General features: G+C 35.9%; 1 protein-coding gene across 3 annotated transcripts in view; it reads right to left on the bottom strand.

The window, feature by feature from the left end:
* The window catches only part of FSTL5 (follistatin like 5), a 579,511-nt gene that overhangs the window by 352,103 nt on the left and 201,755 nt on the right, over positions 1–25,653 (bottom strand). For all 3 annotated transcript variants that reach the window (XM_006081840.3, XM_023753401.1, XM_006081839.3), the window contains exon 4: positions 23,532–23,780. In XM_006081840.3, the coding sequence (XP_006081902.1) occupies positions 23,532–23,780 (249 nt within the window). The remainder of the gene's footprint in view (positions 1–23,531; positions 23,781–25,653) is intronic.

Here is a 25,653-nt window from a genome sequence, read left to right as displayed (position 1 = left end):
CCCCAGCTGAGACTGCAGCGGCCCGATGGCAAGCCGCCCCCGCCAGAAAATTTACGTGGAGGGGGATGCAGCAGCACGGTGCTGTGCGGGGAGTGGAGAAATCGGAAGCCCCATGCTGCCCCCGCGCCCCCGGCACTCTTCCCTGCAGGACCTGCCGGTGGAGATGCTGGTGAAGATCTTTGCCTCGCTCCCCGGCAGCGACCTGCCCACCTGGGCCCAGCCCTGCACAAATTTCCACCACATCCTGCACATCGACAGCATCTGGAGACGGCGCTGCCGCGAGGAGTTTGGCTTTCGTGAAAACTTGCAGACCCTGGAGATGATCGGTATGTCTTATCGAGAAGTCTATGCAAAGCGTTCCCCATACAGAAACATTTTGGGATTGTGGCAGCTAAATACTGAGCACTATAGAACACTAGTGAATGTCGTGGTAGACGGTTTATGCATTACTGGTGGGACATACAGGCCTTCCCTTCACACCCCCTGATGGGCCCTGCTTTGTGCGTGAGGGGGGGGGGGGGCAGTGCCCCAACCCCCTGATTGGCCCTGCTCTGTGAGTGACAGGGGGCAGCGCCCCAACCCCCTGATTGGCCCTGCTCTGTGCATGACAGGTGGTGGTGCTGCAACCTCCCCATCGACCCTGCCTTGAGTGTGACAGCGGGCAGTGCCCCAACCCCCAAATCGGCCCTACCCTGAGCGTGACTGAGGGTGGCATCGCAACCTCCCAATCTGCCCTGCTCTGTGCATGACAGGGGGCGGCGCCCCAACTCCCCAATCGGCCCTGCTCTGAGCCCAACCAGGGGCTGCACCTAGGGATTGGGCCTGCCCTCTGCCACCCGGGAGCAGGCCTAAGCCAGCAGGTCGTTATCTCCCGAGGGGTCCCAGACTGCGAGAGGGCACAGGCCGGGCTGAGGGACCCCCCCGCCCCGAGTGCACAAATTTTTGTGCACTGGGCCTCTAGTAATATTATAATAACTATGCATGGTTTCAGATAGGTACTAGTCTTATCTGGGTAATCACTTAGTAAGTTATATAATGTCTAATCACTAGGTTGTACACCTGAAACTAATATAATATCGCATATCAATTGTAATTGAAAAATAAAATAATATTTAAAGTAAAAAAAGGAAATAACTATGTAATTTGGAGAAAGATAAAAGTAAAAAAAGATTCTCTGCATAGAAGCATTGAACAGACTATTGAATCTCAGAGGGAAGATGGGAGTAGGTGGGTGAGTGGGAAGAGATTAACCAAAGTACTTACATGCATATATTCATAACCCATGGACACAGACAATAGGGTGGTGAAGACCTAAGGTGGGGGGCAGGGAAGGGCTAGAGAGGGTCAATGGGGGGACAAAGTGGACATCTGTAATACTTTCAACAATAGAGATAATTTTAAAAGTTGTCTGATTCATATTGGTGGGTAGCTGATCAAAATTTCTTTATATCAGAAATTTTTATTTCAATAAATAAGATACATTGAAGTAAATATCTTCCATATTCTTCAGTCATATTTGAATGTAAAAGGGCCAGTAACTTAAGAGATATGAAGAGACTGTTCCTAATGCAAAAGAAAAAGTGCACATTCTGTTTTAAGTTACAAACATTCTATATCTGAGATTGAAACGCATCACAAATATTTATCTAGCAATTCATGAATCTCTGGATTGGTTATCAATACAACATCCTGATATAAACTTTATCTAGAAAGATTATAGCATTGATTAAAAACTACTGTTTAAATATATTACTCAAGCTTGGACAAGTTAAGCTTTGAAATAAGTAAATTTATGATGGCTAGCATTTCATTGTCTTGGTAATTTACAGGTAATGCAATATTTAATGGTTCTGAAGAAAGCCTGTGTAGCAAATTCTTTAATCCCAAATCCCATAACAGCATTAGCAGGTAAGGCTGAGAGTCATGTAACTTAAATTAATGTTGCATGTTTTCAGTGGTATCAGACAGTTATTTAAGCACATATAAATTAAATTAAGCATTCAGACTACTGACCAAGAAAGACCGGAAAAAAAAACAACCACAGGAGAAATAACACCAAACAATTAAAGCTACTTTACACACTATTCTCTATCTATCTATCTATGTATCTATCTATCTATCTATCTATCTATCTATCTATCTATCATCTATCTATCTATCTATCTATCTATCTATTTATCTATCTATCACCTACTTATCTATCCATCCTATTTATATCATTGGGTCTCTTTACTACTCCGATTTTAAATTCTTCTCAGATGTTTTCACCTTTTGCTACTATAACCTTAATGATAACTATAGCATCTTTTAAACATTTTTAAGATCCACCTCACTTAATATTTCCTAAGATTTACTCTACTTTATTTTCTAGTATATTTCTACTTGAATACATACATGATTAAAATTGATGAGCAATCTCATTTATTAGTCAAATATTCACTCATACTCAACTGGTAATCTTCCAATTTAATTCACTTGTCCCTTAAGACTAATATTTATAAGACTGATTACCTACAATAATTCTTCTGCAGTGAAATGTTCAGTAGGGACCTCACCGAGAATAATTTATTTATTTAACAGGTGGGGACACCTAAGTTTAATACCTTGTCAAGATACCAAGACTCACCCAGTCCCAAATTACTCATATTCACTACAGTTTATATTTTCTTTGTCACTTTTCCCCTTCATTAACCCATTGACTTCACCAAAGTCCACCAGGAAGTTGTCTCAGTACTGATATTAATCTCTCTCTTCAACATAAATTTCTACCATCAAAGAAGCCCATTTGAATGACCAAGTTTAACTGACAGTGCAGCTTCAATTTTTTTGACCTCCATATCTGAGAAACTTAACTTCCAGTCCACATTAACTATCCATGTTCATGGGTGCCTCTAGGATTTTGTTTTCCTTATATGCTTGTTCTTCTACATCTTACACTTGAATATCTTACACTCTAGTATCCTGAGATTATAAATTGCGGTGCTTTCATTTCAATCATGTCATTATCTGAACTACCAGCTGACAGTTTAATATGACTACCAATAACTTTTCCAAAATTAACCTGCTTTCATTTGCTTACTTTTCTAGTGATGGTCCCATACAACCTGAATGTTCATTTTGTTATTCAGGGAAACAAATCACTGGTCATGATATTATAGTAATTGAAGTACTTCAAGATGCATTCCTTTTTATCATTATACTATACACTTACTATTTACTTGGTTTTGGAAAACAGGGGCTAAAGTTTATAAGTTTGTTTAATATTTTATAATTCTCAGTTCACACTCATTACTCTAGGACACCACCAAATATTTTTTTTTTCTTTTCAACAGAAATTATAATCCTAGCTGTCCTCCTAATATATAAACCTTGTAGAATTTTATAAGTTCAAATATATATTGAATATATCTATTCACACATTCTCACAGCTTTTCAAATTTGAAGAGTTAACCCAAAATTAACAAAGTATTTCATATAAATTTTAAGAATTCTCATACGATAAGTTTATTTACAAACTTTTACATATGTGAAATATCATTATTTATATATATCAAATTAAAATACTTCTGGATATCATGATTTTTAGACCTTTTATTCTGATCATTTAAGTTAATAGTTTAAAAAAGAATAAATATGGAAATTCTTCAGGTTTTCGTTTGCAAAATATGTCAGGAATCAAATGACATTTTGTATCAATGTTTTGTTTTACTTAACTTTCATTTAAAAAAGTATTCAAATTTTATGTGCATATTATAAAAAATGTTTGCCATAGTGTTGTATTCTCATGCTGCAGATATTCATATCGTTTTCTTGCAAAAAAGTAAGGGAAACTATTTTTAGTATAATATAAGTCTGTGTTTTCCCACCATAGCAAAAATTTCTGTTTTAACACTTAGTCATAGAGTAAAAAAGAGAAATGTATTCCCTCTACAGCCATTTACCATCTGGTTAAGCAAATACACTTAAAGATACTTCTGCAATTGTGATCAAGTAACGGCAGATCTAAGAGCAGACAGAGCTTGGACTCTAAAATGATGATTGTACAGCTGTAGTTGGCATCATTAGAGACCAATAAAATCTTTATGTTCCGTTTGGATGGCAAAGACCTTTATCAAAGAGATAAGCTTGAATGGCTAAATAACAAAGAAATGATCCATTTAGCAGTTGTTTTAAATTTAAGACAGATAATGGAACTTCTAAGTCATAATTAGCTTTTAGCACTAGAAAGACTATTCTCAAGTTCTATATCCCATTCTAATATTTTAAACTTGTCATCTTACCATAATTCTTTGTTTAGGATGCTGCTTCATTTTTCTAATGTCATCAATATAAACTAAAGACATAAAATAATCCTTAACAGCTAAACCACTAGAATTATCAGAATGCTTTCATACTATTTCCAATTAAATAGCACAATTAGAAAAACAATACTAAAACTCTTTTGTCTAGTAAAAACTAAGCAGACATACATTTTTTTTTCTTATCAGGTAATTCAAAACTGTTTCCAAACACTGGATATTTATTGCATTCTCTGTTAACAGTGTAATTCTTAGTAGCTATATAAAGTTTATTAAAACAAAACAAATGAGAGCAGCATCCTGCTGCCTGATTTGCAGTATCAGCAGTAATTCTTTAGAAATCACTCTTACACATTTTCAGTGCTCTAAGTTGACATCGGCAATTTTTATTAATCAGTATTTGTTCCCCTTTCTCTAAAGATTCATGTTCTAAACTGGAAGGTAAAAACAATTTTTTACTTCATTAGTCAGACTTTTCTTGGGAATGACTGTGGAGCTTAAATTCTACCCATTGTTAAAACAAACAAACAAACAAACAACCAAAAATACCAAAACGCAGAAAAACAAACAAAAAACACATGGATGTTCTACATCCTGTATCTATAGGCTGTATTTTTAAAAAATCATTGAAGTTAGGAGCTATTGTACAGTTCTAAGTTTTAGAATTTTACATGAAGATGATATTACCACTCATCTAACTCAATGTTATGTTCATGGATGAAGAAGGTTAATTCTGTGATGAGTGTTTAGATAAAGTCAAGAGTAAGAGGTGGAACACAGATTAATGTCAGGCCTCTCTGACTCCAGAATTCAATTTCCTCTCCATTATACTATAAAGTTATTAATCCAGGCTTTAGAAAAATCAGGACTCTTCTTCACACTCTCATAACTACAGGACCACCACCAATGTCCATTTTAATGTAGTATTTGAGTCACTCAAAAAAAATCCCAAAACATTTTTTGGTCATCTCTCTATTTGTTTGACTGTGGACAAAGATACACATGCTTCTTTAAAATGCATTTAAGTAAACACATGCACCCACACAAATTAATTCATGTGGCGCATATTTATACTACTAACATATCCCATGTTGTACATGAAGCTTTAAGACAGGGAATTATTTTCCTCATGAATGTGAACATTATTTAGTAAAACTCTCCTGGTTACATCACTACTTGTCAAAGGTAAATCAATGCTTAGAGAAATCAATCATAATGATAGCGCTCATGTGCAGGGTACTTACTATCTTTTTTTTTTTTAATGGCAGAGACAGTTTTAATGGTGCCACCTTGTCTTCGTGTGTGTGTGTGTGTGTGTGTGTGTGTGCGCGCGCATTTTTATGAGCCCTCCAAAAAAGCAAGTGAAAAAAAGGTTTAATCAGACAGCACTTTATACAGATATGTTAAGCAGGAGGCACTCACATCTCCACATGAACAACACACTGGGAAGCACAGCCCACCAGCCACTCTGGATGTTTCTCACAAGATACCAACTGGGCTCCAGATGCTGTAGCCCATGGTCCAGCTCCATCCTTGCCCATGGCTGCTGCCCACTGGGTGGAAATGGCACAGCTCAGGTGCACAGCCAAATTAAGGCGGACAAGACACATCATGCTTTGTCTTCTTTTTTTGTTTGTTTTGTTTTTTTCTTATAAGAGTTAATATCTTTGCTCTTGAAATTTATTTTCTTTCGACCTTAAATAGTACATACATACATGCAAACACCAAAACTTACTTACTTGCGATGTGCTCAACGGCATCCTCTGAACCTGGAGCTTCACATTATCAAAGCTTAGAAAACTGTAAACCTTTGGGCCCGACTCTGCGAGGGAGGAAACCCCACACTGGCCACCTCTCCCCCTAGACAGAGCCTGCGGAGTTTGTAAGTGAAGGGCTGACAGGAGGCCTGGTTCTCACTGGAGGGCTGGCTCCATGTTTCGAGCTACAGGCCACTCCCAGTGTGAGTTCCCACTGCCCTCTTCTGCCCACGGTGGAGTTTGAGGCTGACGTGCAATAAGTTTCTTGAGATGCTTCCTTTCTATTCCGAGGAAGTCTTTCAACAGGCGAGTCCCCTGTGCAAAGCAAATCTGAACCCTGTTGCTCACTTTCCACTGTCACTCCGGTTGGAATGTTCTTGCACTTGTCCCCTTGTTGTCTCCCTCTCAGGAGGAAGGTGAAGTTTTCTGAGGGCCAGACTCCGGCGGTTCTGGGGTCCTGGGGCCTCAGTGCTTTGCAGAGCAGCAGCAAGACGAGTGGCCATTCCTTGCGTAACTGTGGGCTGTTCTGGCAATTCCCCTGGTCCCCTTCATCCTCTTCAGTGCCACTGTAGCTTCCCCATGTCCCAGGCCACTGCCCCCAGGTCCTCCCTCTTCAACAGGCTTCCCTGGGAGCTGTAGCCGCTGTCCCTGACTCCTGGCTCTGCTCTAGCCCATGTACCACAGGACAGCCCTCAGGCCTGTTGAACTTGCTCTCTAAGAGACCAGCCTGGCGTCAGGGTGGCACCCAGAAGAGGTGGTGGCCCTCACACGCTAACATGCAGTGAGGATCAGGGAGCTGCTGGGAAAGGAAGAGCTCTAGGTGTCTTGCCTTTCCCTCCCCAAGTGGCTTGGATGGGCAGTTCTGGTTTTGAGGCCTGACCTGCTTGAACTAAAGCCAGTGTCTGCTTCTTCCTCAGTCTTGTCCAGGACCCCAGAGGTGGGAGCAGTACATCCAGGGCCTGGGCACTGCTGGGGTCTCTCCCATGGAATCTGCCCCTCCCACTACCAAAGGTTCCCTGATACCTTCTTTAGAGTATCCAATCAGCACAACAACCCTGCAGGGTAGGTACTGTTATTATTTCTATTTTTCAAATAAGAAAATTCAGATTTGAGCTTTTGGCTAACTTGCCCAAGGTCTTACAGCTAACAAGTAGCAGAAACACAATAACTAGACCACAGTGCCCATTCTCTTAGCCACTTAGTTACACTATTTTACAATTACGTTAGGCATGCCCTTTTCCTATGAATAAGGGGGAAAAAATCTATTATTACAGTTCTCCCCATCTTTCAAAGAAGCATTATTTTTTTAAAAATGTTTCATGTCTTTTTATTTGGAACCAGCTTTTAAGTGACATTTATGATTCACATTTAACCGAGGAGCTCAATTAAATTGCAAGACTTGCCACACTGTTAGTAAGTAGCAGGGACAGAAATTGAGCCCAATGTTAAATCCAGAGCAATTTCAACTAGAGAAATATGAAGCTGAATTTAAACAGATTTTTGGACTGCCTGAGACCTTATCCATGGCAGTTGTAACTGTGATACAATACATGATGTCAGAGCAGGAATAGAGCCAGAAACAGGACATAAAATAATGAAGTTAATTCTTTCAAATTACTTTAAAGAGTATTTACCTCTGTAAAAACAGTGTGATAAACACACTCACACATCCTGGTGTTTAATCCTCACTAAAAACTCAGAATTATTTTTCACAGGTCACACACTCACAATATTTTTGTGTATCCTAATTATTGGCCTCTAAGTGGGCAGCGGTGAGATTCAGAACCAGTTTTCTAGACTCTGAGGTTGGTACTTTCTGGGGCACCACAAAAAATATAGAGAGGAGCATATTTCCTGTTTCCTTCCTATGTTATTTTCCCTTAGCTATGTGACTATATTGGGCTCCCTTAATGACAATGGACCACCTTGTGCATTGCAAGAGAGTAAGTTTCCTTTTGTATCTATATGGTCATGGAAACATGCAGTCAATATGTAGGATCAGTATGTGTCTAGATAACTGATGTATCAAGTATCAGTTTAGCCTTAATCTTTTTGATAGGCCGACATGACCTTTGAATTCCATATAATGCAAAATTCTCAAAAATAGTGCCAACAATTCTATAAGCTTTTTAAAAAAATATCTTCATTGTTTTGCCTCCTGAATTAATTCATTCCATGACTAATGGTAAAAATAACTAGCATGTTAAATTGAAACATAAAAAATTGTTGTTTTACAGGTGAAAATGTTTAAATATTAGCAATTTCTTCAAATTAATATCTTATTTTCTAAAATGTTCATGCTAATATTAGTTTTCAGGTAATAATGTTCTCCACATAATAATGCATTTCATATATTAATGCATTATATGAAATGTTTAATTTAAATCCTAGAGAGATGTTTCCCATTCTACCACACACACTCCAAAATTAATAGTATATAAGCAGATTAATACAACTTGGAAAATTTATATTTTCAATTTTGTTTAATATAATATTATTAGTTTTCATTTTTTAATAAATGTTAATGATTATAATGTATAAAATACTTTGCATTTAATAATACTGCAGCTGCAGAAGTTAATAATATAAGAACATTATAGTATCTTAAATCTGAAAAACTATTAAATTTTTCTAATTAGGTAATCAGGAATTTACATAATTTTGTAGAAACAATTCTTATAAGAATAGAAAATATTGTATTTTTATTTCCTTACACCTTTTTTTGGATTATAGAGAATTTCATTTTGTATATTTACATTCTATTTCACATATTTGAGATTATCTGTACCGTTTAATTTTTTTAGAAGTCAGTTACTCTTTTTCTAAATCACTTTTATTGTTATCTTTTAAAGCTTCTAAAGGACATGGTTGAATATTCATGCTTTCATTCATCACATATTTACTGAGCTGCTGCCTCAATTCTAGGCTATGAGAATAGATAATCTATAAGAATGACAACATCCTGACTTGAGTTTACATTTTTAAAAAAATACATATTGATTTCAGAGAGGAAAGGAGAGGGAGAGAGAAACACCTTTGATCAGAGAGAATTATTGATTGGCTACCTCCTGCATGCCCCTGACCGGCGATTGAGCCCACAACCTGGGGCATGTGCCCTGATTGGAATTGAACCATGACCTCCTGGGTCATAGGTCAATACTCAATCACTAAGAAGCAAGTCATCCTGGCATGGTGAGTTTGCATTTTAATACGAAACTTGCCTCCCACCCCTCCCAAAAAAGACAAAAATTGATAGTAATATTTACAGTAATGGTAAGTATTTTGAAAACAAAATAGGTATTTTATAAAATGTGCCCTGTGAGGAGGTGATATGTGAGAGCTGAATGAATTGAGGGAATGAGCCATGTGAGGATGTCAAGAGTAACATTAGCAGCAGTACACAAACAGGGAATGTTTGTGGCCTTAGGTAGAAATGAGCTTGCTGTGTTTGTCAATGAAAATGGACATGGAGGCTAAAATGAGCAAGCAATTCAGGAGCGTGATGAGAGGACTTCTAAGATATAGGTATTGACAATGTCACATGAAATCTTCCAGGTTGTGACTAAGAGACTGCACTTTGTATAGGATATTAAAATGCTACTTGGATATTTTGAGAGGAAGAATAACAATCTTATTTGTCTTTTATAACTGTCTATCTAATCTTTGAAATAGATTGTAGTTAGAAAAAAATTAGTGTGATACTGAGTTTACATAATTAAATCCCAAATAAAGATGACTATATATGTAGGACATTTTCAATCTCATCTTTTTTCTTCTTTAGTTTAATTTAATCTAGGTATTCTTTGTTACATGTATTCTGATAAATTTAATTGTTCTCAATTCCTTAAAGTACTTGTTAACTTAATATTATTACAAATTATAAATTATATATAACAATATTTTCCCTAGTTTTTAATAAGTTTAATAAAGATTGTACCTACCTAAAAGGTACTGTAAAATCAGTTTAATATATAAGATCATAAGATATTTAATCTGATAAAATACCTAAGTTCACTAGGTAAAGACAAAAATCACCACAGATATGATTTTATGTACCAGTAAGCTTTGTCAAATTATCTTTCTCTGTTTGCTACAATGGTAGAGAGAGGTGTTTCAATTTTTTAATTATATATTTCAAATGGTCACGTAGGAGACCATAAACTTGTCCACCATTATTAGGCTTGTGGATGTTTGAATGGTGAGGTCTAATTAATCAGCAAAGTCAGGCTGTTCTTCCTAGTGAAAGTCAACAGTTTGACTATATTAAATACCTTTTTAGAATTTTTTGTGATGTGTTTAATATTCCTATAGGATATCAAATCCCAAGTTCTAACTTTTTTTATTTCATTTAGTTCATTCACTATTTCATCTTCTTTTGATCAGGTTCTTAAGTCTTCTATAAATTTATCTACTCATTTTCCATGTCATTGCTTTTAACACATTTTAAAAGACACTATTGATGTTACTGGTCCTAAGTGTTCTATTCTAATATAATGTTCATATCCTAATTTTAAAAAACCTTCTTTTTCTAGACCTATCAAAAACCATTACACCTTTGTCCTATTAAAAAAGAAAAATTATAAACACCTTTTCACTAATTTCTTCAAGAATTATACATGAAGCCAACCCTTCATTTTCTTTCATGCCTTCCTTGCATTATTATTAAAACACCCTTATATAATTATATTATAATCTTAGTAAAATATGTTTTTTTAACAATTGAAATTATACAACATGAATCTTATATATAGAACCTAAAAACTTAAAAGAAATTATTATCAAAAGACAATTCAATTATAGAAATCATGTTGGACTTTTCCTCAAATTATACTTAAATGTATTACTAAGGTTCATGGAATATTGCTTGGTGTTTAGTTATAGGCAATAAGTCCCTATTGAGAAAGAGTATGTGAGTTTTCCCAAAGTGTATTTAGTCTTTTTCTCCAAAAGCAAAAGTTGCATCAATCAATCAATCAATCACCAATTAACTAATATCAGACATTACATGTCCTTGGACACAGGCCTTTTCTGTGTTACTCTGGGCCCTTCATTTAATTTTCAATTCTTCAAATCTTTGCTTCAATCATGTAAAGACAGAAGGTGAAAGGCAAAGTTATGACAGTGACAAAAACAGTACTACTAGACAAACTCAGGAGCCAAACCAGGGGTGATGGAGATGAGGTGGTGGGAATCAGGGAAAAGAAAGTGTCCTAAAGTATCCTAAAATGCATTAGAATAGTCCTGTATGGACAAAACTCATTAAAAAAATAACTCAGCCCTAACCAGTTTGGCTCAGTGGATAGAGCGTCGGCCTGTGGACTGAAAGGTCCCGGGTTCAATTCCGGTCAAGGGCATGTACCTTGGTTGCGGGCACATCTCCACTAGGAGGTATGCAGGAAGCAGCTGATCGAAGTTTCTAACTCTCTATCCCTCTCTCTTCCTCTCTGTAAGAAATCAATAAAAATATTTTTTAAAAAAATAACTCAACTTCTAAAACTTTTAAGAGTAAGGTTTTCATCAACTTTCATTAGAATTTCCAATTTTGATAACTTAGAGATTCACAAGTAAACAAAATTCTGATGAAATCTGCCAACTCATAGGCATTGTCACTTAAATATCAATCTCAGTGTGAAATTGCAGGAACACAGCATAAGAAAGATGATTTTGTGTCTTAAAACACAGTTAAGGATTCAAAAATATCATTTTTTGAATTCTTGAATGGCTTACAATTTAATTTTTTAAGTAATTTAGGATAAGATGATTAGAAATAGGAAGTTTATTTCCTCAAAATTTTATCCATTATTGATTAGTGTTGAGAAGTAATTATTTAAAATATTCCATTCATCTTTTTCTCAGAATACATAAAATTTATTGTTGAAGATTTTCTTTATTCTAAATAATGTTTTATCCTATGATTTTGGCACATAAACTCTGAAAGTAGAGACCAACATATGCAAACCTATGATCAGTTCAGAGTCAAAACTTCCAAACTCCTGAGTCAGTATGCAAGACAGATTGTGCCTTAGAAGAATGGAAAGGAGACTTGAGTGTCCTGAGGAAAAGACATATCTATTAGTAAGTGTCCCCCCAAAAAATGTAAAGAAATCAGCCAGAGTCAAACATGTCCTGTGAATGCTCCCTGACATCTTAAGATTAATCATTGTTTTCTTCTTCGTTACTAGTTGCTGATGGTGACATGAAATAAAGAGATTGTATCAACATCTAGGTGTTAGGAAAAAATAATAACAGTAGAATGACAAAGATAAAGGGATTCAGGTTAGGACTTTGGAAAAAGCAGAGAGATTTCTGAAATAGCTAAAGGCTCTAGCTCAAATTGATCCATTCTCTCTAATATGAATAGAAATAAGGTTGGAATAGAAGCTGTTTTTTAAGCACTTAACAGTTTGGTCCTCTTGAGCTTCTTTTCAGAAACAGGGTCAGAAGATTGGGTTGTAAATGGGGTCAGTGCCTTGGCCTCTTCCAAAAGCCACAGTGTAATGATGTATGTGTGTCAGAGCCACAGCTTTCAAGTTTCAGACAACAATGGTCTCCTTCTGGCAGGGGCATGGGGATGACTGCTGGAGTGGGTGGGGTGCAAATAGGCTTCATCTTTGAGTAACAAACCATCTTCTGTATCTAAAAGTAGATTTTCAAAATATCTAGAAGTAGCCACTTTCTGCCCCCTATTGCTTGTAAGATAATGTCTAGTTGTCAAGATAAGATTTCTACTTATGTATTTATTTTGTGTACAATTCTGATGTTGAAATAATTAGCAATACACAGAAAGGGTCGGGCATAATCTTTCCTTCATGTATTTTATAAGTATGTTTAAATGAAATGCACCTCCACCCCTGCTGCTCCTAATAGATGTAGATGCAGAAGTGACAAATCTATACAGGAGTCAGTGTGCATATTTCCTGTGGAATTAACGGACAAAGCTGTTGCTATGTTATATACACTGAGCTGTTTCTGAGCTATGGAGGTTCTGCCAATGTGTCATGTAAATGTTTCCACTTGCTAAAGATTTTAAAGGCCGAAACATGTGCTATATTATTCAAGCATATTTTCCCCCAGGATTTGAAGTAATTTTTTTGGCATAAATTTAATTAAACCCCAAATCGAACTCTTGTGTTTTGTAGACTGTCATCGCAGCTAAATGCCTTACTTATTATTCTGAATACTGGAAAACACACCCATCCCAACATACATGTTCTTTTATGTTCCCTAAAAGTGCTTCTGAAGTAGGCCTATTAGTATTTTTCACTTAGAAAATAAACAATGACCAGTTTTGTCTTGTAGCAACTTTGAAAATAAGTAAATGAGGGGATTCACAAAATAAATTACGGCTTTTGATAGGGCATGAAAACTCTACCTCAAATCTAGAGGATCTACTATTCTGTACTTGTTTGGGAGTAGGTGAATGTCCAATGGCCAGATAGATACAATACCAATGAGTAGTCCCAAAAGTCTTTCTCCTCCTTACAATAGTCACTTAGTCAAAACATGCCAAGTTCCACAGATATTGACAGTAGGTTGTCTGGGTGTTTATATGTATGCATTAGCCTTGGCATACACTGACCACTGTACCTTACCTGATACCATCACTCATCTGAAAGTAAAGCAAATGGCCATCATATTCTAGGTTGGTAGAATAAATGTAGTAAGGTTGAGGGTATAAATCAGGGGTCCTCAAACTTTTTAAACAGGGGGCCAGTTCACTGTCCCTCAGACCGTTGGAGGGCCGGACTATAGTTTAAAAAAAAAACTATGAAGAAATTCCTATGCACATTGCACATACCTTATTTTGAAGTAAAAAAACAAAACGGGAACAAATACAATATTTGTATTTGCATGTGGCCCGTGGGCCGTAGTTTGAGGACCCCTGGTATAAATTCTTATAAAGGATCCCTGCCTGCTTATTAAAACAATATGCAGTGCCTTTCAGAGCTGCAGGAATTCATATGCATGATGAGGAAGTGAAATTAGTTCTTCACATTTCTTTTAACTTCCCTGTTTTTGTTTTCTTAATTTGATTGTCTCATTTCTTGCTGAATATGGTTCTCAGGGATCCCTGCTCCCTATAATTTGGACTTCATACTCAGTAATAATAAACTGCCAAGAGTCAAAACTAAACATCCATTAACAACAATTGGATTCAGTGTGGCAATTACACAGTATGGGAAAACTGTGTTTCACTAAACAAAAGGTAGATAGGTTTGTTTTGGTATGAATAAGTTCAATGTACCTGAATATCAGATACATTTGCTAATTTAACCTAATAATGATATTTTTCCTGCAATGGGGAAAAATACCATTGGTCATTAATTGATTGGTTTAGCACTCAATTCCACCTACTTGGCAAAGGTAAGAATCGTGTCATCTCCATATTTGGACAGATCCTTAAGAATGGGTTTGCCATAGGTTTAGATGTCAATAATCATCAATGAACCAATAAAAATCATATTTTCTAATACACAGTGATCCATGGTATACATATGCATGTACTTTATTTCTCTAGTTACTTTATATAAATTATTACCTGAAGCCCTTTGACAAGCCAGTAAAATTTTGAGCATTTTTAAAATTAATCAAGCATATCTAGTATAAGTCCTTTAAATTCATTATACTAATGCTCAATTAGATTCATCAAATGGTCATGCATCTTTCTCAATTTTTAATAGCATTTTCGTCCATTTTAAGGACACTAATTCTTTCAAAAAATGAATTAGATGCCAACAGCGCTGAAACCATTCGCAATAAGTCTATCTATATTTCAACATTATCAGGAGCCAGATTGATTAAAACATATAAATTTATTTTAAATGTAGAAATGTTAGATAGCAAATGTTTGAGCTGCCTCAAATTTTCAAATCATTTGCTTAACCAAATAAAGCAGTGTGTCAAAGTGCAACCTTGCTACAATGGTTATTCTCAATAACATTTACTTATAGCCTCCCTATGGAATTAATAATAAAGTTGTACTGTAGGATACATTTCAAGATAATTTCTCATCCACACTTTTTTGGAGAGTTATCTTGCTATAGTCCTTTTTTTCCAAAGTAAAAAGAAATGTATAGCTTGTCCCTATGCCAATCATACTGACTGCTAATTGATCAGGAATATGGAAAGCCATTAAAATAAAACAGCTATTGTAGCCCTATATCTTGGAATACAGATTTCATTAGTGTAAATTTTAATTAAGAGGCACAGTTGTAAACTCAATGTTAGCATTAGGAAGTCCAAATATGTAACACAATTTTCAGGATGTAGAGATTTTGGGTGAATCCATTCTGGTTTATATGCAAGCTGAGGCAAAAGACACCCACAAGGAGATGTCTGGATAGTAGAGTAGGTATACACAGTAAAGCAGAGATAACATAATCAAACTGCCACTGAGAGAGATGAAAAATGTGGCTTTGAACTCTTTCTTTAAATATAATTCTTTTCTGGGAAAATAAAAATCCAAGTTAAACCCAATTCTTCTGAAATCCTTAATCTAAGTAGCTGACTACATTTATAAATATAATAGAAAAAATATATATCCACAAAACACTACTCTCACTTTAAATTTATGAGCAGAGATACCATATGGTTTTTAAACTTGTTGGAAATTCTATTATATTCTCTTGGATTTTTCTCCCTCTTTCCTTGTTTATTATTTCATAACCTTTTTTTTGTTTTCCTCAAATCTCCATAATCATCTTCTTTGCCACCTTCAACTGATGCTTTATTTCTTATACTAGTATCACTATGAAAATATAACGAACCGTATGGGAGCAACACATTTTTATATCATAAAATATATCCATCTACCTGCACCTGAAAGTGCTGATTTTCCTTCCCTTCTGAATCCACGCTCTCATCTAACTCCGTATCTGCCCCTCGTTCATTGAGTCAAGTTCTTTCTAGTCAATCCAAAGGTTCTGCTCTGGCAGTTTCTTTCTTTTTTCTTGCCCTTTATATTTTCTGCTCTCTGCTTCATTATTCACATTCACATTTCTCTCTCCTGACCACTACACATGTATCTATACCTGCACTATATATGCCTACATACATCTGGTCTTCTTTAGAGAAACACTCCTCCAATGAGCTTCCTGTTCTTGCTATCTCACTTCCTCGGCTTCTCTACATACTCTTACCAAAGTTAACCAGGGCCTTAATCTTTTCAAATCTAATGATTATTTTCCAATCCTCATCTTACTTGATCTCAGCAACATTTTATTCATCTTGTCATTTTATCCTCTGTGGAAAACATTTGTACTAGCATCTGTGTATCTACGTTGTGTTGGTTCCCTGCTCTATCACTGGTGACTATATATTCGTCTCCTTTGCTTGTTCTTCCTCCACCTCCTGACTGTTGAAAGTTGAAGTACAAGGGAGTTCTATCCTCGGCTCTCTGCTTCCCAGTGTGCATTCATCCTAGGGTTTAGTGTCTAAACTATAGAGTACCTTGCCTCATTTCTTTATTAATATACTTATAACTCCTAAATGTATATATCCTGCTCCTTCCTTCCTTCCTTCCTTCCTTCCTTCCTTCCTTCCTTCCTTCCTTCCTTCCTTCCTTCCTCTCTCTCTCTTTCTCTCTCTCTCTCTCTCTCTCTCTCTCTCTCTCTCTCTCTCTTTCTTTTTCTTTGTTTATTTCTTTAATTCCTTAAACTCTGCATCCAACTCACAGGAAATTGTTTAAGACAGACAACTTTGGATCACCACTGGAACTTCTGTCATCTTGAATCAAATCAGCATCATCTCAATCTCTCTTTAGAGCAGTGGTTCTCAACCTTCCTAGTGCCACGACCCTTTAATATAGTTCCTCATGTTGTGGTGACCCCCAATTTCATTGTTACAAATTGAACATAATTAAAGCATAGTGATTAATCACAAAACAATATGTAATTATATATGTGTTTTCCGATGGTCTTAGGCGACCCCTGTGAAAGGGTCATTTGACCCCCAAAGGGGTCGTGACTCACAGGTTGAGAACCGCTGCTTTAGAGCATCTGTAATAAGGTTCTAATTGACCTTATAACTTCCACTTGCTTTTCTGTACTAATAAGTTCTATTCTAATCTAACAAAAATGTATTTTACAAAAATTTGCCACTTACAATGTTCTATAAGTAAAACCATTTTAGTTATTTTTCTAAGAATCTACCAATATCTTTAATTTATTATTTTGAACTCATTTTTAAATTTTGATTTGGCTGCTTGCTATGTTTTAATCTACCTCTGGTTCTCTCTGCTAATGGTAACCAAGTTGTCTCTAGCCTTTGGGTTACTCACAGATAGATTTCCACACTTTTACCTATATACTTTTGAGACACAGTATTGTGATTTAAATGAATGACAACCATCAAGAAAAACGTATCTGGCACCTAACTATTTCTGAATCGTTGGGAAGTAATTTTTTGAAACATTATCAGTTGTTTCAATAAACTATGTTTTTAAAATTATATCTCCATTTAAAATTATTATGGATTTTTTAAAGGCATTGATTTATGGTAGAAATAAACAGTGATAATTTCCACTTAGAAATATACACTATTATTACTACAATATTTTATGAAAGGACAATTTTACTGCCTTTTCTTTGTAACTTAATTTGCAGTTTATAACTCTGAAAAAAATTGGAGATAAATGTGTTCTCTGGGATGTATGTTAAAACTGTAATAAAATTTGGTTAAATATTGTTTGTACATATCATGGTCTTTTAGTTCAACCTGGCTTGGCAGGCAAATTTATTAAAGAACTTTGATGATCACATGTAAGCGCTTTAGATGTGATCAAGAGGAAAATTACTGACAAAATGTAATCATCACCCTTGTCTAGATTTCAGGGTTAGGGAGCTTTAGAAAGACATTATGCAAATTACTGGAATTTCACATATTAATGAGGGAAACATATAGAAATATGTTGTTGAAGTGATTATCACATAAGGGAACACATGAAATGTGTCACAATTGTCTGAGCATATACCACCCCAAAGAGTGAAGTTCTATTTTAACCATGAGATTAATCAATAAATTATACCTAGATGTTGTGTTTTCATAAACCAAAAATAGACTTATTGCATATTAATGCACTGAATTAATTTAAAATTTTAAAATTAAATAAGTTCTTTATACTTAGCTTAACTAATATTAAAAGAGCAATATTGATAATTATCTATGCATTTTATTGTGCTGGAACATGTCAAATCTCCTTTATTTAATGTGATTCCCTACCATTTTATTTTTCATCACTATGAGGATGATAACCACATGAAAAACTTCTCACTTTTCCCATTTGGTTTACATTTTTTGTCATTAATAAGTTTTCAAATGTTCTCTGAAATATTTGTATGCACCCTTCAGAACGGATTTTAAAAGTGAAATATAAATCAGTCTAATAGAGAACAACTTTCAACTGCATTTTCTAGAACATTTCATCCCTAATTACATATGCTGTGTGTAATCAATGGAAAGTTTTTCATCATCCTGTTTTCCCTAATATATATCAAAGAGGAGAAGTCAACTACATTGAAAAATAATAGTTGTAAAAAAAGTTCTTCACTTTGTACGTTACAGAAATATCACATTCAGCATTTGAAAATAGGTTACTGAGCAAATAAACATGATAAGTGAAGGTGTCAGTGAGGGGTAATGACTGATACAATATTTAAACAGCTTCAAGATAGAAGACAAATTATTTGAACTAATGTTCTCATTTTTTTCTGTCACTATTGAATATTGTGCTTAATAACTATTACTGAAATATTCATATAGCCATAGAAAATATAAAATAAAATATTAAAAAATATATTTCTTTTATAATTTGAACCTGAAGAAAAATGATATAACATGAAAATGTACAAAAACAAGATAAGACTATGTCTTTGAAAGTTAAATGTATTTCCTATATATTATAAATGGGAAAATTTGACAAAAATTATGTACAAAGCACCAACTCAGTCAATACTAGTGAAGTTGTGTTTTGCTAGGGGAGGGGAGGGGTGTAGAATAACATTGCTGTAGATCTAATAGGTATCATATTTAGATACTAAATGAAATAATACTTTATGATTCAAATAAATAGAATAAAGAGAAAGTTTATATATTTTTGAAGATTATAATATTTTATGAAATGATATAAAATCAAAGCTTTATAAAGGTACCCTTTTAAAAAAGCAATCTAAAAGCTAAAAGCAAATGTGGATGAGCACATTACATTTACTGATACATTTTAAAACATTATTGGCAGCCTAGTTTTTAAGCCTACATTCTACAATCCCCATCTTAAAAAAAAAAAGTTCTGGTAAAAGAACCAATTTTAAAAAATGAAATATGAATGTCTATCCAAATTATACCAAAGAAAAAGAACACAATGTCAGATCTCATTCAAAGAGCACACATATAGCCATAAAAACCATATTTCCCAAGTTGTTATTGTTTGTGATGCACATTTAAGTGCACAGAACATTTGCTTTTATGGCAGTTTTATTCTCAACATAGTAAATGGCAAAAGAGTTTTTGTTCAATTGACTTTCTCATAAAAGGTTTAATTCCCCATTTGGCACAGGTTACATCTTGACTTCCCTATTCCAGCTTATATCTGTACCCCGAGTAACTAAATTCTGCTGTGTATGACAGACTGACCTGTGTCAAAGAGAGAGGAAATTGTACCTGTTACAAGTGATGTGGGATTTTAGCAATTAGAGAGCTCTTTGGGAGTAGGGGTGAGGATAGGAAATGTCATTAAAGCAAAACTATCACTATAAGTAATAGCTAGACATCATATAAAAGTAGAAAGTTTTGGGCTATATTAAGCATCAGTATAAACTATTTCATGTCAATAAACAAATATTACAGTATTCTAATCCCATTATGGTCAGTCTCTTTATAATCAAATAAATGTGAATAGAACTAAATTAGAAAAATGTTATGTTCACAGAGGTATTATGTTTTCTCTACAGTTCCACAAATCTTTAATCATAAAGATAATTCTTAGTGAATTCATGTCTCTATTTTACAGTAATCGTAAATGCTGAGCATAGTACAGAAACATTTAAATATGTAACACAAATAATAGTAAGAGGATATATAGATATAGTTATAGATACAAGTATACATATAGATATAAACACATATATACATATATATTTATATTTTACCTATATTCTAATCTTAAATTTAAAACAATGAATTAATATATATGATTTCATAAATACATTATATTTAAATATTTAAAATATAAGTACCAAACATAAATGTGATAAATTCAATATGTGAAACAATTAAGACTTACGTTAAAGTTCAAATAATTAATAAATAATGCAAATTATACTTTCTTTAAAATTGTTTTAAGTATCTGCTAATATTTTTCCAGCACATTTTTTTATTAAATACCATTATTTTGAGATAATCATTGAGTCATATGCTGTTGTAAGAAATAACACAGAGAGAGTCTATGTACCTCCACCTAGTTTCTACCATGGCTAACATTTTGAAAAACTATAGGGTTGAGCAAAAGTGGGTCAACAGTTGTTTGTATGCAAAATAATTCAATTAATAAATAATAATACAAAAATAAACTTTGATTCTTGTACTCACAACTGTAAACATACTTTTGCCTACCCTTGCATAGTACATCCTAAACAGGATAGCAACTATGATACTATCTATTAATCTTGCACAGATTTCTTGTTTTACTTGTATCCATTTGTGTGTTCTACTCAATTTGTCCATGTGTGCTTGCCCTCCATAGCCAACAAGATACAGAATATTAGAGATCTGCAAACATTTTTAAAAATTAATTTTAAGACACTTGTAATCTTTTAAAACAGAAGTTGATAAACTTTATCTGAAAAGATCCAGATGAAACATTTTTTAGGCTTTGCTGGCCACACTCTAGCTGTTGCAACTACTCCACTCTTCTTTTATAGTGCGAAATCCCCCCAAAATAATTCCTAAACAAATGGTTGTTGCTTATTCCAACCAAAACTTGATTTGCTTTTTCATTTATACCATCATTATAATCTATAAATAACGTAAATTCCACAGAAAATATTATTCACAGTCACAAAAATTCATTTTAGCCATCACAACAATGTCAGGCCTTCAGCTATACAGAATCTTCTTTTACGTCCAAAACTTGGCCAATTGTACACTACAAAGACAGGGAATTTATTGTTTCTTCTATATTATTTACTTATGTTCTGCTGAAAGTAAGCCCTTTTATGAGTGATATGTTAGGCAAAACATCAAAACAAATAAACCAATAAACAGCAGATGACAAATTCTGTGACCTGGGAAATGTGCTAACTAACCCCCCAAAAATAAAAGAAATTTTAATACTATATATAACGAGAACGTATTTTGAAGCAATCATAAATTTTATAACTATGCTTAGTATACATGTGAAGGACCAAAGTTCTTAAAACTACTGTCTATAAATTCATAAGGAAGGCAACATTTTCAGCTGTATCTAGTTCATGTACCTCCATGCTGATTTACATGTGAGTTGCATTATGCCTAAGCATCCAGAAATAAAGCAGAACATTAAATACGCCAGGTTTTTTCCCCACATGATACTTAATACCATATATTTCCATAATCAATTCTTTAGTGTCGGCTGGACAAAACCTCAGCTGGAGAATATGACTCTAAATTAACTTAATAGCATATATTTACATAGTTTTATGATATTATGCATCAGTGGAATAGAAAAATTCTCACTGTATCATCTCAGGTCCAAATTACAGAAAAAATACTCTTTTATGAGCTTTAAAGCAGAATGTTAATGGAATCAATTTTAGTTATTTGTAAAACAGATTTGATAGAAGAGGGGAATAAATTGAACTTAAAACCAAAGTAACTGCTCTTCTTTCTATCAAGGAAGAAAATCTAATATCATAAAATTCTCAGAACATGTAGTAAAGGTGCACACAGGTCATACTGGTAAGGAGACTATTCTTTTTTCTTCATTTATATCAGAGGGCTGCTAGTAGCCACAATCACTATAAAGCATTTCATTTGTATCATTTAAAAGCTACGTATAATTTTTCTCATCACCTGGGAAATAATACTTTATGTGTCCTACCAAGATTAAAAAGGACAAATTTTAAGTCATTTTACCATAACTGGTGAGCAAAGAAAGTGTAATAACATATTTGAAACATGAATGTAAACCAAAATTAAAACATCCAACAAGTTTGTAAGTGTAAATATAGTTCAGGGATATTCTGGGAAACTGGGACATGGAACCAAAGATTCATAATCAGATTGATCACTGGTCTATTCAAATAATAAAGGTTTATATATCCTATGTAATAAAAGGGTAATATGCAAAGTGACCCTAAAAGCAGAACAACCAGGAATGACCGGTCACTATGACACACACTGACCACCAGGGGGCAGACGCTCAATGCAGGAGCTGCCCCTGGTGGTCAGTGCACTCCCACAGGGGGAGCTCCGCTCATCCACAAGTCGGGCTGAAGGCTGCAAGTGCAGCGGCGGTGGCAGGAGCCTCTCCCACTTCCTTGGCAGTGCTAAGGATGTCTGACTGCAGCTTAGGCCCGATCCCCCGGGGAGCAGGCCTAAGCCGGCAGGTGGACATCCCCTGAGGGGTCCCGGACTGCGAGAGGGTGTAAGGCAGGCTGAGGGCCCCCCCCCCCGAGTGCACGAATTTTCATGCACCAGGCCTCTAGTATTTAAATAATACATTAATGCTTAAAATAAATAATATATTTAAGACCTTAGAATTTTAGTCTGTCTTATGACTATTAACAAACAAATAATTTTTCCAGTACATAAACAATAAATCAAATAACAGGTAAGTTTACAAGTAAATAACTCATTTGAAAATGTTCAATGATTTATTTCTATAGCATGTTAAAATAATTGTCATATTACTAATTCAGCAGTACCTACCATGAAAACAAATACCAACACTTTAAAATTTTAAATTATGGCCATCTCAGATTTACTAAATAAGTTTAGCATGAGTTCTTCCCAATTATATCAGTAGACATCTACGGGTTCAATACCATTTGAATTATGTAGTACAAATGAAAGCATCCTTTTTAATCAGGGGGAAATGAGATGTTATCACAGCGTGACTTGGCGTTCACTATTCCCTCAGTTCCACTCCAGGTGCTTCTCACCGGCTGGATTTGGCCTGTTGACTGAATTGGCCAGCCACCCTGTGTCTCTAAGATAACTGCATGATTGGGAAGCCATATGGTGCATGCAATGCTGTAAGCTATATTAAATTTTGAGTCATATTTTGGCCAGCTTTGTTGTAATAACTGAGATTCAGAATTGTATCCTTGTAAATTTCTATTCACTTGCTGCTTACTGATGTAACTAAGCTCACATGTCTTTTTTCTTTCTCTTTTCAGACATTTGCTGATATAAAATTGTGTTAGTTTAAACTTAAAGGCACTAGTTGAGAGAAGAGAAAAAAACACAGGAGGGTGACAATTTAGGCTCACCCTGGATTTACCTTTGAAGAAGCAGTCTTCATTGTGAACAATGGTGATCTTTTGTTTCTTCAGGCAAGCAGCTCTGTGCACTTCACAGTGGTTTGCATAGAATTCTCCATCAGATCCACACACAGGTTTGTAGTGCCGTTTGCAAAGGTTCATGCAGGCACATTCTGCTTGTCCTGTCTCTCTGCTGATAACACAGTGCCTTCCCAAACCACAGTATTTATTTTCGCAAGATACCAAAGGGCCTTCTTGAATATGGAATCCTGAGGATAAAAAATAGAAAATCACTTTGATTCATATCTCCAAATAATATATTCCTGTCAAAGTTTCAAATGAAAAAGGAATTGTCTAAGAGAAATACAGTCTAATCAGGGTTCAGCTGCTGCCCTCAGTGGAGAAGGGACATAGAACTGGCAGATGAGCCCTTTCAGAATACTCTCAACATTCTTCCCTCTCTCTCCTTCTCTCCATGAGCTTTCTTAACCCCCCACCCCCCATGAGTAGTGTGGTCCTTAGAACAGGTTTCCAAAGTTAAACTGCCTGAGTTCAAGTCCTGACTCTACCACTTATTAGCTTTACATCCTTGGAAAAAACTAATTCTCTGTGCCTAACTGTCCATCTGTAAAAAGGGGATAATAGTGTAGACCATCTCCTAGAGTTGTACAAAATACTACCTGTAATAAGCCACAGAAAGCACATCCTTAGCACACTATAAATATTTAATAAATGTCAACTTTTACAGTAGCAGATTTCTGGATAGGGGAAATAAAATATATGCATATAAGGCAGGAAATAGGAGATAGGAATGAAAAATAGTGCCTTGAAAAACTTCTTGGTAAATTCTGACAGCTGATCATTTCTTGTTTTGACCTTTGCCACCTGACAACCCACTTATACAATTCATGACTGAATTAATAAATCATGGATAATTTAAAACTTTTGTTACTTAATCACTCTAATAATCTCCACTGGCATAAGAAAAGTATAGATGGATGGATCCAGCAATCTTGTACTAAAATCAAACTTTAATCCCTATGCTTTTAAAATGTATATTATTAGAAAATTTTAAAGGTCATTAAACTATATGTGTGTGTGTATATATATACACACACACACACACACACACACACACACACACACAAATATATATACATCTACACTAATAAAAGAGAAACATGCAAATTAACCATCACTCCGCCACTCCACTACACCCACAAGCCACGCCCACCAGCCAATCAGGAGCAAGTATGCAAATTAACCCAACTAAGATGGTGGCGGCCATGGAGCTGGAGCGAGCAGGAGGATTGGGTTGCCTCCAGCGATGGAGGAAGACAAGCTTCCCACCTGCCCTGGCCCGACCTGGGCTCCACTCAAGGCTACAAAGTTTCAATTATAGAAGATAAATAAATCCCTGATACCTGCTTCCAGCCCACCCTGGCCTCCACTCAAGGAGGAGCTGAAAAAAAGAAAAAAAGAAGAGGCTGGGAGCTTGGGTCGCCGGGGGGTGTGGCCAGCCTGAAAATGGCCATCAGCCCCTCACCCAGGTTGGCCAGGCACCCCAGAGGGATCCCCTCACCCTGAAGGGGCTGTGGACAACCTGAAAACGGCCCTTAGCCCCTCACCCAGGCTGGCCACACCCACATGGGGTGAGGGTCCCCACTGGGGGGCTTGGTCAGCCTGCAAAAAGCCATCAGCCCCTCACCCAGGCTTGCCAGGCACCCCAGTGTGGACCCCCACCCTGAAGGGGGTGTGGCCAGCCTGAAAACGGCCCTCAGCCCCTCACCCAGGCTGGCCAGGCACCCCAGTGGGACCCCTACCCTGATCCAGGACACCCTTCAGGGCAAACCAGCCGGCCCCCTCCCATGCACCAGGCCTCTATCTATACTAATAAAAGGGTAATATGCTAATTAAACTGGGAGACCTTCCAGAAGACCTTCCGGATGTTCTTCTGGACAAAGCCCTGGTGGCGGGGCCGAGGTAGAGGCGGTTAGAGGCCAAGAGGGGAGGGCAGTTGTGGGTGATCAGGCTGATGGGGGCGGGTCCATTGGGGGTAAGCAGACCAGCAGGGGGGCAGTTGGGGGCAAGCAGGCCAGCAGGTGGTGGCAGTTGGGGGCAAGCAGGCCTGTGGGGGGGGGC

This window comes from Myotis lucifugus, unplaced genomic scaffold, assembly GCF_000147115.1.
Source record: "Myotis lucifugus unplaced genomic scaffold, Myoluc2.0 scaffold_1, whole genome shotgun sequence".
Lineage (NCBI taxonomy): Eukaryota > Metazoa > Chordata > Mammalia > Chiroptera > Vespertilionidae > Myotis > Myotis lucifugus.
The sequence above is the reverse complement of the archived record's forward strand: the minus strand, read 5'-3'. Positions and strand labels throughout refer to the sequence as shown.